The 15148-nt window shown below is 39.6% G+C and overlaps 2 protein-coding genes across 5 annotated transcripts in view; one reads left to right on the plus strand and one right to left on the minus strand.

Annotated features, from left to right (window-relative positions):
- Positions 1 to 9558, minus strand: part of acin1a (apoptotic chromatin condensation inducer 1a) — a 27159-nt gene extending 17601 nt beyond the window's left edge. For 2 of the 3 annotated variants that reach the window (XM_048163808.1, XM_048163807.1), the window contains exons 1-7: positions 9338 to 9557; positions 6560 to 6625; positions 6329 to 6440; positions 5637 to 5695; positions 2359 to 5427; positions 1550 to 1708; positions 596 to 684 (exon numbers count right to left, since the gene is read on the minus strand). In XM_048163808.1, coding sequence (XP_048019765.1) covers positions 596 to 684; positions 1550 to 1708; positions 2359 to 5427; positions 5637 to 5695; positions 6329 to 6440; positions 6560 to 6625; positions 9338 to 9475 — 3692 coding nt within the window. In that variant the 5' untranslated portion in view covers positions 9476 to 9557. Of the gene's footprint in view, positions 1 to 595; positions 685 to 1549; positions 1709 to 2358; positions 5428 to 5636; positions 5696 to 6328; positions 6441 to 6559; positions 6626 to 9337 lie in introns of all 3 variants that reach the window. The other variant, XM_048163809.1, reaches the window with a different exon arrangement.
- lg17h14orf119 (linkage group 17 C14orf119 homolog) lies at positions 8794 to 13921 on the plus strand. Of its 2 annotated transcripts, none has more exons than XM_048163811.1 (3): positions 8794 to 8914; positions 13017 to 13426; positions 13523 to 13921. In XM_048163811.1, the coding sequence occupies exons 2-3, from the start codon at positions 13019 to 13021 to the stop codon at positions 13694 to 13696; spliced, it is 582 nt and encodes a 193-aa protein (XP_048019768.1). In that variant the 5' UTR covers positions 8794 to 8914; positions 13017 to 13018; the 3' UTR covers positions 13697 to 13921. The 2 variants fall into 2 exon arrangements, with proteins under 2 accessions (XP_048019768.1, XP_048019767.1); XM_048163810.1 differs by lacking the exon at positions 8794 to 8914 and adding an exon at positions 12410 to 12722.
- The last annotated feature ends 1227 nt before the right edge of the window (positions 13922 to 15148 follow it).

The following is a 15148-nucleotide window of genomic DNA, read 5'->3' on the forward strand; positions in this document are numbered from 1 at the left end:
TAAATAATGTTATTCTGTTTAGTTGTCTATTCAGAAACATGAGAAAATTAAGCAGCTCTAATGTGAAGTGGGAAAAACAGCCATGTAATGACAACAATTATAATTCCCCATCTGCTTTCTCATTATGCATTACTTCACACAGCTATTTGGGTGATTTAAAGATGCATGAAATTTTAAAATACTTTATCCTATCAAAGTTTAATGTGCAACTAAGACAATTATAAATAAGATATTTGTAGCATAGCATAAACACTGGCTCTTTGATGCTTCAACAATGTTCTGTCTTTAAATAACTGGTTGTTGCATATTGCTGGCGTAACTGGATCCAATTGGCAGTACATGACAATTATTTAATTCCACATGACAGGATAAAATTTTGTATTTACAGGTACTTGAGCAGCCAAAACATTTCACCAACTGTACATGAAGACCTTACAACTGTAAAATAACAAGCTTTTATCTTAACCCATCTCATAATGACCATATTTCATCTCTGTTTGGATGTTGTTTATCCCTTTTTAGTTGCTAAGTAATGTGTTCATTCAATCCCTCATTTCTGGTGCACAAGTATAATCAAAGTAGAAAACAAACAGACCTGGTAGTGTCTTTGTTAGTGTCATCTTCCTCAATATCATCCTTTCTCCTTGTTTCCATCTTCTCATCGTGGAGTTCAAGGCAGGGTTTCTAAAGTGTACAGAAAAAGTACAGTTTATAAAAATGTTTATGGCCAGTTTCTTAGAGTAGACTGAAGGCCCCGATATACTTCAAACTAAATCGAAGAACGAACTGTGACGTAATTTCAGGCTAAAATTAAGTTCGTTTTGTGAGTTTGAAATGGCTGGAAGTTCGTTCCAGCTGCAAAAACACCTTTGTACTACCATTGGTCCGTGACAATAACATAATCGGAGGTGTGCGCTGAGGCTCCACCTTCTTTCACATGGAACTCTTCTCGGACTCATTTCACCTGTTGAGTCCATCAAGGTAAGATCTCCGCGGGTGAAAACATGAATACTGATAGCCGCTTTATAGTAGAAATGAAGTTGTGCTTCTGATGAATTGACGCACTGACACTGTTTTTCATGTTTTATACTGTAAAGCTACTTGCTTTTAAGCAATAAAATGCCATATAAATAAACGTGACGTGATTTTACTGGAGTGCTAATTTGTAGAGCTTCTGCTGACATAACCATGTTGTTATGATCAGATGATTTTCTTATGCTTTCTATAAAAAATGCTTACTGTTTTCTCATTTTTGTTGCGTCTATTTTGTTACGGAGAGGAAAGCTTGCAGCACATTTACATATTCATTAAAACACCGCTCTCAGCAGTGTGGGTGGCGTCAGATGTTCGATAACAGTATATCGCTTCTCATGTATTTTGAACTTCGTTTTACCCCTAAACGAAGAACGAAAAAGAACTTTGCCATGAGTATATTGGGGCCTTGAGTCTAGCAGATGACAATCTAAGAAAGTAGCAGAAGATTATTACTGCTACTAGACTTAGGGTGTAAGAACCAAGTTATATTACCAAAAGTTGGTTGCTTACTGACCTTGGTTTGGATGACATCCTCATTGCACACGTCTTTCTCCTCCTGCTCTGTGAAGACTCGTTTTTTGCGCTGGGATGTAGGAGGCTTTTCAGTCACAGCCACAGTTTGACCAACTTTTTCTGTGGGCTGAGATGAAGAATCTTTCTGGACCTCTTTAGACTGAGGAAGATGGAAAGTAAATGTTTAAGAAATGCTTTTGTGGGCACATAAAAGAGAGTTGCATGTAGGCATAATAGCATGCAATTCAAGCCAATTAAGTGAATTATTAACAATTCAATTATATTAAAATAAAAGCCTATTTATCACAATTGAATTATATACAACTTATACTCTATCACAGAAAATAATTTCAACTATTTTCTTTGCAATTTGCATAAAAAAAACACCACATACAGACAGTTATGTGCTTACACTGCAAGTCTATGGAGCAACACACCCCATTTTGGCCTCATAGACTTCCATTGTAAGTGGACGATTGTTTTCTTTGAGATAATAGAACAATTGACTCAGTAACTCAGTATTAGAAGTTAACACATTCAGAGGAATGCAAAAGACAACTGACAAGGGTTAACAAAAATGGAGTCATGAAATAAAAAATCCTAATAGCTCAGGCAATCTATCTTAAGTTCATGCAACTCTATGCCAGTTCTCTAATGTTCTTCTGCCACTTATTGTACCGCATAGCTGTCTGAAGCTATTTGAGAAGCATGTAATTAGATGAATTTGGACACTTAATGATTACAATACTCATGAGGGATGTCTCCAAAGTGTTTAAAGAGAGAGCGAGCAAGAACATTTGAACCACTCACCCTCCTACCACCTGAAGTGGGACGACTTTTCTCCTCCTCCGATGATGACGATGATGATGAACTGGAGGAGCGAGAGGAGGATGAAGACCCAGAATCCGAGTCAGATGAAGATGAATCGCTAGAGGATGATGATTTTCTTTCTTTTTTCTCCACCTCCTTCTTTACCCTTTCCCTTCCTCTTTTCTTCTCATCCTCAATTTTTTTGAGCATCTCATGTTTAGTGTCTTTGCTTGCCTCACTGTCCTTTGATGTCTCCATCTTTTCTTCCTCTTGTGGTGCATGTTTTTTGGCGGCCAACTCAGGGGTCTTGCTCTCAAGCTCATGAGGTGCTGCAACAAGGACTGATGTTTGAGGGGCGTGAACAGCATCTTCATGCACTGGTTCCCCAGATTTAGATGCTAATGGAATTGAGGGGGCTTGTGGCATCGGGCTGTCTGAGAAAGTACGAGGCCTCTTCAGCACAGAAGTTGGAGAGCATGGGAGAGGAACCGTCAGAGGAGCATCTCTAAGGAAGCGGGACTTCTTAGAGGAAGATTGAGGGGATAGTGGTGTTGCAAGTGTGGGTGACTGTTGTGGGACAGACTCTGAAGGTCGAGCATCTTTGCCGGCACTCTGTGGTTCCCCAGCCTCACTTTCGTCTGGCTTCTCCGATGGACTCTCGAGAGAAACAGGATGGGTAGCTGGACAAGAGAAACCACCGATATCACGACCACGCTTCCATGGAGGAAGACGGCTTTCTTTCTCTCGTTCCTCCTCTTTTTCATGCGTTTCTTTTTCGTGTTTCAAAGCCTTTTCTTTCTCCTCCTGCACTCTTTTTTGCTCCAACAACCTTTCGCTCTCCTTCAAGGCTCTCTGCTTCTCTTCTTTCAAAGCACTCTCCTGCTTCTCTCTCTGTTTTTCCAATGCTCGATCTTCCTCTGCTTTTCTCTGCGCTTCTCTTTCACGCTCTTCTTCCAAAGCTTTCTCCTTCTCAAGCCTTTCTCGCTCCTGCCTCTTGCGTTCCAGAGCAGCTTCTTTTTCCAAAGCCCTCTCTTTCTCCAGCCTTTCCTGTTCTTTGGCCCTCTCAATTTCTTGTCTCTCTTTCTCCAAAGCAGCTTCTCTTTCCAGTCTCTCTCTCTCCAAAGCTTGCTCTCGTTCTTGCTTTTCTTTCTCCTTCCTCTCCTTCTCTAGGGCTTGTTCTCTTTCTTGTCTCTCTCTCTCCAAAGCTTGCTCTCGTTCTTGCCTTTCCTTCTCAAGCCGCTCTTTCTCCAATCTCTCCCTCTCTAGAGCTTGTTCTCGTTCTTGCCTTTCCTTCTCAAGCCGCTCTTTCTCCAATCTCTCCCTCTCTAGAGCTTGTTCTCGTTCTTGTCTTTCCTTCTCAAGCCGCTCTTTCTCCAATCTCTCCCTCTCTATAGCTTGTTCCCGTTCTTTTCTTTCCTTCTCAAGCCGCTCTTTCTCCAATCTCTCCCTCTCTAGAGCTTGTTCTCGTTCTTGCCTTTCCTTCTCAAGCCGCTCTTTCTCCAATCTCTCCCTCTCTAGAGCTTGTTCTCGTTCTTGCCTTTCCTTCTCAAGCCGCTCTTTCTCCAATCGCTCCCTCTCCAGAGCTTGTTCTCGTTCTTGTCTTTCCCTCTCAAGCCGCTCTTTCTCCAATCTCTCCCTCTCTAGAGCTTGCTCTCGTTCTTGCCTTTCCTTCTCAAGCCGCTCTTTCTCCAATCTCTCCCTCTCCAGAGCTTGCTCTCGTTCTTGCCTTTCCTTCTCAAGCCGCTCTTTCTCCAATCTCTCCCTCTCCAGAGCTTGTTCTCGTTCTTGTCGTTCCTTCTCAAGGCGCTCTCTCTCCAATCTCTCCCTCTCTAGAGCTCGTTCTCGTTCTTGTCTCTCCCTCTCTAAGGCTTGTTCTCGTTCTTGCCTTTCTTTCTCCAGCCTCTCTCTCTCCATTCTCTCCTTTTCTTGCCTCTCTCGTTCCAAAGCTTCTCTCTCGAGTCGTTCTTGCTCTAATGCTCGTTCTCTCTCTAACCTCTCCCTCTCTTCTCTCTCCCGCTGCAAGGCCTTTTCTTTCTCCTCCCTTTCCCGCTGTAAAGCCCTCTCCCTCTCCTGTTTCAGAGCTTCTTCTCGTTCCTGTCTTTCCCGTTCCAAAACGCGTGCTCGCTCTTCTTCCAATACCCTCTCCCTTTCCTTTCTCTCCTTCTCTAGGGCTTTCAGCCTCTCTTGTTCTCTGTTCCTTTCCTTCCTTTTGCTATCTTGCTCCCATAACAGATGACTACCCTCATCCTGCTTTGTGCCATCACTCTCCTCTGTCACAGCTGTCCTAACGACACTAACACCTTGGTTGGAGATCACTGAACTAGGATATGACAGAACTGACGCTGCATTAGCCGTATGGGTAATTGCGGATACAACTCCCTCTTGGTGGCTTCTCTGTCCATCAATTCCCTCCCTATCACGCTTTCCCGCCCCAGAGAAAGCTCCCTCAGACTCCATTTTGCGTGCCAGTAAGGTCAACGGGCCTGGTCTGCGTTCTGTGGAGTCACCTGCTGGTTCAGGGCTACTGCTACGACTGTCACTACTGGAACTACCAGAGCTCGAAGAGCTAGATATGCGCTGTCTAGATGGGGGCTCTCCAGGACTAGGGGGGCTCTGTTTAGGGGTGTCTGGGAGAGGAAAAGAGAGTTCAGGAGGAGGAGATGGGGGAGGAGTGGGCTGTCTGAGCTGCTGTGATAGTAAAGGTATGTGTTGGGGGGGCGGCTGCTGCTGTTGCTGCTGCGAGCCACCAGATCTTTCCCTCACCGGTTGGCTTTTTGGAGGCTGTGCTCGACGACTCCGTTGAGCTTTGGCGTTCCACTCTTCCTCTTCGCCATCATTGTCATCCCCACCTTCGCTGTCATCATCACTGTCGGCCAGTACATGGCTTGAAGTCGGTCCTCTTTCACCAACAACCCGCACCGACAAAGAGGCTATTGCACCAGGCTGGGCAGGTGTGGAGGGGGACGGCTGCCCGGGTGATTCTTTTTCTCTGAGCTCATCATTCTCACTGGCAGTCACCCCAACTGCTGCACCTCCTTTGTGTTGGTCGACTAAGGAGGGAGCAACATCCTGGTGGAAATACATGTGTTGGACGTGGAAGGTAAGTTTAGGCCCAAAAAGGTCTCTTTTGATCCCAAGTTAACAATCTGGACAATGCAACAAATGTCTAAAGAAATAATATTTTTCCTTACCTTGCATGACTACAAAAAATATTTATTTCGTAAGAATTCAAACCTGAGCAAACACTGTGGAAACAAAGGATTGATAATATTTCTAACCTGGTTAGGGGCAGCACAGATGCTGTCATTGGCCTCTGTGTGGTCTTCATGGTCTGTTCCTAAATATAAATAAATAACGAAGTCTAAATGATGAATAACTTGAATCAATGATAATTGACAGGTTCACAGCCATTTCAGGTCTAAACAGTACAATTATTTTTTTAAATTAAATGTTTTTAAAAAAATGTTAGTATTTCAAGATATTTTAATAATTTAAAATGCATTTCAGAATAACATATTAGAAATAAAAGTACAAAGATAAAAAGGTTACTGTGCAAAGATTTCAATACAGAATTCATATACATAATTTCCCATAATTTCATATAATTTGTTTACTTGAATCAAAATACAACAAAAATACCTTGCATAATAACCATGTTTTACAATTTAAAAAAACAAACAAAAAAACAAGACCAATTTGGCATGTCCACATCCCTATGCAATACCAAAACATTGTGCATTAAGAAAAACTACATGTTAGCATATGTTGAATGTATTTGTACATTTTAGAGTCTTTAGTGTTTCTATAGTTCACCTTTACCACTATTTATGCAAGGATGCATCATCTCTGTTGGCTAACAACATTTGTTACAGACATTCAGCTTAAAAAACACACACACACACACACACACACACACACACACACAGGTACAAGTTAATTTTATTTGCGTTATTTGGTTTCAGATACTCACCATCAGTTTCAGCTGCCTCTCGTGCCTCTCTCTCCAATCGCTGCCTGAGAAGCTCTTGCTGTTTGGCCAGGTACTGTTTAATGAAGCTGTTCTGACTCATTTCCTCCCCAATCTAAACAAACACACAGGAAATCCAAAATGGTACACTTGTTGTAGTGCAGTTAAGTCATCCACACAAGAACAAACAGTAACACGCTTATTTCGACTGTAAAACATCTCAGTTGAGCTCACCCGGGAGTTAGGCTGCAGGCCAATGTGATGAGTGGAGGTTTTCTGAAGGTTCTCCAACATGAGAGCCTGTTGCACATGCAGAATGACAAACACACTTCAGTTATCTATACTAAATACTTAAGTACACTTGGCACAAGTAGAAGTAAACAGTGCTGATTATATTTCTTAACTTCATGGACACATACAAAAGTGGCCAAAAGTGATGTCAAAAGGGGATATTTGTTTTTAATAACCATACAAGTTCAATTTAAAGGGATAGTTCACCCAAAAATGAAAATTTGATGTTTATCTGCTTACCCCCAGGGCATCCAAGATGTAGGTGACTTTGTTTGTTCAGTAGAACACAAATTATGATTTTTAACTCCAACCGTTGATGTCTGTCAGTCTTATAATGCGAATCGCTTGGTGATGTCTGATCGCGCTCTGACAACGGCAGTGATGTCTCGCGCTTATACTTCAATGAGTGCTAGACATCACTTCTGCTGTCAGAGCGCGATCAGACATCACCAAGCGACTGCTGAACGCAGTTGGACATAGTGGTGTTTTAGAGGTAAAAAATGATATAAATACTGTTCGGTTTCTTGCACAAACCGATCGTTTCGTGTCTTAGGACATCAGTGTGCCGTCACGAGCCGCAGGGTTTAATTTGGATTTGTCTGTGCATGTTTATTGACTCTTATAAACTGTGTGACCATTGACTCGCATTATAAGACTGACAGACATCAACGGTTGGAGTTAAAAATCATCATTTGTGTTCTACTGAAGAAACAAAGTCACCTACATCTTGGATGCCCTGGGGGTAAGCAGATAAACATCAAATTTTCATTTTTGGGTGAACTATCCCTTTAAAGGGTTAGTTCACCCAAAAATTAAAATTCTGTCATTTATTACTCACCCTCATGCCGTTCCACACCCGTAAGACCTTCATTAATCTTCAGAACACAAATTAAGATATTTTTGTTGAAATCCGATGGCTCTGTGAGGCCTCCATAGGAAGCAATGACATTTCCTCTCTCAAGATCCATTAATGTACTAAAAACATATTTAAATCGGTTCATGCGAGTACAGTGGTTCAATATTAATATTATAAAGCGACGAGAAATTTTTTGGTGCGCCAAAAAAACAAAATAATGACTTATATAGTGATGGCTGATTTCAAAACACTGCTTCAGGAAGCTTCGGAGCGTAATGAATCAGCGTGTCGAATCAGCAGTTCGGAGCGCCAAAGTCACGTGATTTCAGCAGTTTGGTGGTTTGACACACGATCCGAATCATGATTCGATACGCCGATTCATAACGCTCTGAAGCTTCCTGAAGCAGTGTTTTGAAATCAGCCATCACTATATAAGTCATTATTTTGTTTTTTTGGCACACCAAAAAATTTCTCGTCGCTTTATAATATTAATATTGAACCACTGTACTCACATGAACCGATTTAAATATGTTTTTAGTACATTAATGGATCTTGAGAGAGGAAATGTCATTGCTCCCTATGGAGGCCTCACGGAGCCATCGGATTTCAACAAAAATATCTTAATTTGCGTTCCGAAGTTTAACAAAGGTCTTACAGGTGTGGAACGACATGAGGGTGAGTAATAAATGACAGAATTTACATTATATATATAAAAAACAATTTAAAAAAAATATATATAAATATGAACAAAACACTGTCAAAGTTATTTGGCTACTACAGCTACAAGATTTATTTTACTATGCAAAAAACTGCATAAAAAAAAACAAAAAGCTCACGTGAAAAAGCATACATTGACTACAAAATTAATTAGTTATTAATATTTTATTACTTCTCTATTTTTGCATGCATTCATAATTTCTGTCATCCTGGCCAAAAATTATATCCACACAAGTTTCACTGCAATACAAACAAATCAACTATGCAATATGCTTACAAAATATTTAGCACATTTTTAATAATATAAGATATCACAGACATCACTTTTGCCCACTACTGTACACAAGCAGTTATTATTCATCATGAATATCTGAGGTTTGCATGGATCAGAGTGAATGACCCAAGAATAAAGGCAGTCATCAATACAAAAAGAATTCATTGATTGTTTATTGGTGTTGATTAATGAATCATGCACCATAGATTTATTTAAATAACTTGATTTCATCATACATCAAAAAAGCAAGTGCACGAAAGAAGATAATAAAGAGCCCAAACAGGAAAGTGACATATGTTTACATCTGTTCAGTAACAAGCAACTTCAGATCAAACTTCAAAGCAGCTGCTGCGCGCGCGGCACATCAATCAATCAAATCCTCCCACCGACGCAAAGCAACTGCGATGCGACCTCACTGTTTATTTCAGCAAAAGCACATGACATTCAAGAGGTAAGACGCGTTTATTCTTTAAAAAAAATAACATTTAAAGGACTTTTTGGTAAGCGCGCCCCCGTTTCATAACCCCCACCCCCCAACACCTTATGCACTAACAAAGCGCGAACCCGCCGACAACTTAAAAACCTCACAGTTCACAGACATCCAGAGACTTGTAAACACAACCGCATCGCCCCGAACACTCCGCGGCGTCTGGGCCATCCCAAAACTCACATGCTTAGAAAATAAACGGCGCTTTTACGTGTCACACACATACACACAAACAAGCGACAGCGGGGGGGCATGATGACACACTACAAACTGCATGAGCACCCCAGCTAGTGCGCGCTAGCAGCTAGCCAGAGACCACCGACGCTCGGCCTCCGAATCACGGTCTTCGGACTCTGCGGAGCCGAGAAAACAGCATCTCCCACTCACCCCTTTGAGCCTCTTGATGAGAGCATTCTTCTGTCCGCTTTTCGGAAGCCCTCTTTCTTCCAATGCCGCTTTCAAATCCGCCACCCGGAGCGAATGGAGCGGCCTCCCGTCCAGCGTAACGTCTTCGAGGTCCGCCATCTTGATTCCCTTCGCTCGTTCTGTAGCTCGCGCGGACCGCAACGCCTTCCTCACCGACGTCAGCGCGCCACGAGCGCTTCCGGAAGAGGCGGAGGGAGAACATCAAAGTTGTTTTTGATGTTTTAGGAAGTAACAGGCAATAAACATGTATTTTTGTCAGATAATTGTAATGCTTCTAGTTATTTCATATTCTTTTTTAACATAAGGCAAACAAATGTCTATGCGTTTATACTGTTTATGTGCTTGTATGCATCATCAATAAGATATTATTTATATTACATCAATAAGATATATTTTCTGTATAGGCTTAATAGGTTTTTTTTATGTAGAGAAAAATGCTGATAGCGTTAGTGACGATAATATTTTTGGTCCGCCAAAAAAAATAAATAAATAACGACTTATATAGTGATGGCCAATTTCAAAACACTGCTTCAGGAAGCTTCAGAGCGTTATGAATCAGCATGTCGAATCATGATTCGGATCACGTGTCAAACCGCCAAACTGCTGAAATCACATGACTCTGGTGCTCTGAACTGCTGATTCGACACAAAAGATTCATAACGCTCCGAAGCAAAAATATCCTCGTCACTTTATAATATTAATATTGAACCACTGTACTCACATGAACCGATTTAAATATGTTTTTAGTACATTAATGGATCTTGAGAGAGGAAATGTCATTGCTGGCTATGCAGGCCTCACTGAGCCATCGGATTTCAACAAAAATATCTTAATTTGTGTTCTGAAGATTAACGAAGGTCTTACAGGTGTGAAATGGCATGAGCGTGAGTAATAAATGACATTATTTTCATTTTTGGGTGAACTAACCCTTTAAATGTCCAGAATACATCTATGACAAAATTTATTTTAAAAAAGTGTGGCTCAGTTTACCCCAGGTTAGGCGTAAGTTGCACCATCTGGGTGTAAACTGACCATCTAAATCTGAACCAAACCCAATTGTAAAGATAATTTACCTCTTTTAAAAACTAATTTAATAATCAAATTTCATTTTCATAAATAATCATATTTCTTTTCTTAAAGCTAACTTAAACAACATAAAACCAACCAAATGAAGCTGAAATTTCAGTATCTTTAATTGTTTGCATTTCTTGTAACCTTCCCAAAAACAGACTGAACAGAGAGTTTGTTGAGTAAAATTACATAAAAACTAAATTAGCATGAAGAAATGTCACTGAAATTAATAAACATGGTCGTTTTTTTGCAATGTCGACCATGTTAGGCCATTACAGGTAGAAAGATATATATGATTAAACATCATCTGATTTGTATCAGAGAAGAATTTGGTGTACTTCTTATCAAATAAACTCAAAAATAAAGATAAACTAAACTAATTGTGTAATATTACAATGAAATTATACCAGTTTATACTTGAGATTTAACTTAATTCATTGCCTTATGGTGGGGTAAGTTAAAACACTGGCTCAATTTACCCCACAACATTTGGCTCGCTTTGCCCCATAGCTGCCATTTTGGGGAAAAAAATAAATAGCTTACCAATTCAGGCTAATATTTATTAGCTAAATGATTTGCATGTTTGCTAAATCACCAATATGTATCATAAATATTTTTAGATTTGGGAAAAATGTGCTTTGATGTTACAGCCATTACATCTGTTATCCTAAAATTTTACTTTGACAAGCTAAAAACAGTTTTTAAAGTAAACTGGCGCCTTCCACTCCTTCCATGTGCTTCTTCCTTTTCACAGTCTGGCAGAAATGATGGGTAGTTCCAAAATATATGGTCACATGACAATAAAAGTGTACGGTTGCCAGGATACAAGCGGTGGGTCAACTTACCCACTGGCTCATTTTACCCCACACTCCCCTATGTATTATTAATAAGAAGTTGTATACTGATAAAGGCAATTTAATATAATTGTATTAGCACAGCCGCGTTACGTACTTGCTATGTAATGGTTTTCTATGGAGGACAATGCATAAGCGCGTCATGTTTGTATTTTGTGTTGAAACGTGGGTTGTAATTGGGTCCCCAATATTCCATGTTAAAGAGTTAGTTCACCCAAAAATGAAAATAATGTAATTTATTACTCACCCTCATGTTGTTCCACACCCGTAAGACCTTCATTCATCTTCAGAACACAAATTAAGATATTGTTGATGAAATCCGATGGCTCAGTGAGGCCTCTAGTGAGAGCAAAGCAATTCAAACTCTCGAAGTCCAGAAAGCTACTAAAGACATATTTAAAACAGTTCATGTGAGTTCAGTGATTCTACCTTAATATTATAAAGCGACGAGAATACTTTTTGTGTGCCAAAATAAACGAAATAACGACTTTTCAACAATAAAAAATACTTTATGAATCTTTTGTTTCGAATCAGTGATTCAGATTTCCTATCAAACTAAACTGCTGAAATCACGTGACTTTGGCGCTCTGATTCACTGATTCGATTCATAAAGCTCTGAAGCAGTGTTTTGAAATTGGCCAATATAGATATTGTTGAAAAGTCTTTATTTTGGGTTTTTTTTTTTGGTGCACAAAAAGTATTCTTGTTGCTTTATAATATTATGAAAGAACCACTGAACTCACATGAACTGTTTCAAATATGTTTTTAGTACCTTTATGGATCTTTAGAGTTTGAATTTTGCTCTCAATAGAGGTCTCACTGAGCCATCGGATTTCGTCAAAAATATCTTAATTTGCGTTTTGAAGATGAACAAAGGCTTTATGGGTGTGGAACGACATGAGGGTGAGTAATTAATTACATTATTTTCATTTTTGGGTGAACTAACCCTTTAAGTGTTTAGAATGTCCCTCTCGTCAAAGTTAACCAGAATTTCCATTATGTGAGGAAAATCTTATTATTATTATTATTTAAAAAGAATAAATACAATTTCGGATCTTGAGATTCTGTGTATCACACGGCATGCCCTGAATCATGTTCAAAAGAGCCGATTCTCAGTTCAACGAATCGAACGAGTTGATTCGAAAGAATGATTCAGTAAATTACAGTAAACTCGTTCAGTCCGATTCGTCAACGAGACGTTCAGACAGGTTTTGTGAACAATGTGAAAAGATCCGATCCAAAAGAACGGTTCGTTTCACGAAAGGACATCACAACATTGCAAACCCCCCGCTGTTACAGCCAAAGCGAGCGGCTTATTGAACACATCGAGCGGCTCCGCTTTCGAGATTATTTCCCCTACCGACGTTGAAAGTAACAACATGCTTTTTTCGACGGAAGGTGACAAATCCAACTAAGAAAAGGTGACGTTTTATTTAAAATGACATTTTGACTCGAGTAATATTTACAAAACTGAGTTTACTCGTTTGTTTTGGTCGGCTAGCAATCTGACGTTAGCAAACACAGTGTATCATAACAAGGAAGTGTTGCATACTAACATTACAGTCGTGATACGATGCAAAACTAACAGTTTTACGAAGCAATGATGTATGTTAAAGTGCCTTATTCAATATTTCAGTTCAACTGTAAGTACTTTAACAACCTGTTTCTTCATAAAGATAAGCCCACTGAAACCCTCCTTTTTCTGACCTTATCAGAAATGGCTTGGTTCCACCAGGCTTTACAAGGCTCAGGCCAGCCAGATGCATCCATGACAGTGGAGGATCTGTCCCATACACAGGTCTCTAAGCACACCATTACACAGTTAGGAATGTCTGATGGACAAGGTTGGTCAACCCATCCTCCAGTCTCCATCACAGACTTTCCCCCTGCCTCAGGAGGCATCGTCCCCCAGCGTCTGGAAGCACTGTCCTGCACATCCCTCAACGTGTCCTCCAGAGAAGACTCTGTGCCGCTGTCTTTCGTGACGCTTCAGGAGCAAAGATGTGTACTCGGTTGGTTTTTCGGCTGGAACACGGTCCAGAAGCACCGCTTTCTGGAAGATCTGATCTCAAAGGCCGTGCCTGGAAAGGTGTCTAGTTTATTAGACCAGCTAAACACACTACAGGTGACTTATTTTTTTTCTTTCTATCCATCCATGCATATCAAAAGATGTTTGTAGGCAGATCTGTATGTTAACACGGGTATCCTCTCTGCATTTCAGGTGAATGATCGCCCACCCAACATTTTTGAATGCCAGTTAAGACTATGGACTCAGTGGTTTGATTCATGGAGTGAAGGGGAGAGAAATGCCTTTGTGACCAGCTTAGAGGAAAAGGACCCAGCCTTTGTTGCGCACTTCTATAGCCGGGTTGCCGGAACATCAGGCAGAGATTGAACATACAATGTTTTTAATTTGTATGTCCTTTTCACTCTTCAAAATGTAACTGAAATCAAGTCTCCTATGGACTATTATACTGGGGTTTGAACAGCTGAGCTTGGTATGCATGTGACCATTGTTCAAGCACTGTGTTGACTCTCAAAAAGTTTGTGTTTGGAAGCAAAAACCTTTTTTTTCTGTTTTGTTTTGTTTTCTAAAATAAAAAAATAATGTTTTTCACTATTTGTTTCCTCTGTGTTGATTTGCTGCTTCAGACATTCAGTCTTCTGATTTTAAAGTGATCGCTCACCTAAAAATGAACATTTTGTCATGGTTTACTCACTGTTTTGTCGTTCCAATCCTGCATGCATTTATTTCTTCTATGGAACACATAATAAGATATTTTGAAGAATGTTGGTAACAGTTTTGACTTCAATTGTACGGACAAAAAGACATAATTTTGCAAAATGTCTTCTTTTATGAGGAAAGATACAGGTTTTGATCATTATGACAGTGAGTAAATGATGACAAATTTTGCATTAATTTATCCTTTTAAATGTTAATTATATTTAAATAATCAAATTTCCTTTTACAAATAATCATATTTCTTTTCTTAAAGGGTTAGTTCCCCCAAAAATGAAAATTCTGTCATTAATTACTCACCCTCATGTCGTTCCACACCTGTAAGACCTTAATTCATCTTTGAAACACAAATTAAGATATTTTTGATGAAACCCGAGAGGTATATGACTCGTCCATAGACAGCAATATAATCAACACTTTCAAGGTCCAGAAAGGTACTATAGACATTGTTAAAACTGCAGTGGTTCAACCTTAAAGGATTAGTTCACTTTCAAATAAAATTTTCCTGATAATTTACTCACCCCCATGTCATCCAAGATGTTCATGTCTTTCTTTCTTCAGTCAAAAAGAAATGAAGGTTTTTGATGAAAACATTCCAGGATTTTCTCCTTATAGTGGACTTCAATGGACTCCAAACGGTTGAAGGTCAAAATTACAGTTTCAGTGCAGCTTCAAAGGGCTTTAAATGATACCAGACGAGGAATAAGGGTCTTATCTAGAGAAACGATCGGTCATTTTTGAAAAAAATACAACTGTATATGTTTTATAAACACAAATGATTGGCTTGTATGTACTTCCGCTTTCCGTGAAACTGTAATTTTGACCTTCAACCGTTTGGGGTCCATTGAAGTCCACTATAAGGAGAATAATCCTGGAATGTTTTCATCAAAAACCTTCATTTCTTTTCGACTGAAGATAGAAAGACATGAACATCTTGGATGACATGGGGGTGAGTAAATTATCAGGAAAAGTTTATTTAAAAGTGAACTAATCCTTTAAACAACATAAAACCAACCAAATTAAGCTAAAAAAATTTCAATATCTTTAATTGTTTGTATTTCTGTTGAACACCAAAGTTGTATCCTTCCCAAAAACAGACTAAAAAAA

Source organism: Megalobrama amblycephala, linkage group LG17 (genome assembly GCF_018812025.1).
Source record: "Megalobrama amblycephala isolate DHTTF-2021 linkage group LG17, ASM1881202v1, whole genome shotgun sequence".
Taxonomy (NCBI): domain Eukaryota; kingdom Metazoa; phylum Chordata; class Actinopteri; order Cypriniformes; family Xenocyprididae; genus Megalobrama; species Megalobrama amblycephala.

What these genes read in the sequence shown, in the direction of transcription:
- lg17h14orf119 (XM_048163811.1), top strand. Translation starts at nt 13,019, where the DNA reads ATGGCTTGGTTCCACCAGGCTTTACAAGGCTCAGGCCAGCCAGATGCA. An exon ending in ACCAGCTAAACACACTACAG is followed by an intron (nt 13,427 to 13,522) that starts GTGACTTATTTT and finishes TCTGCATTTCAG; the next exon opens with GTGAATGATCGCCCACCCAA.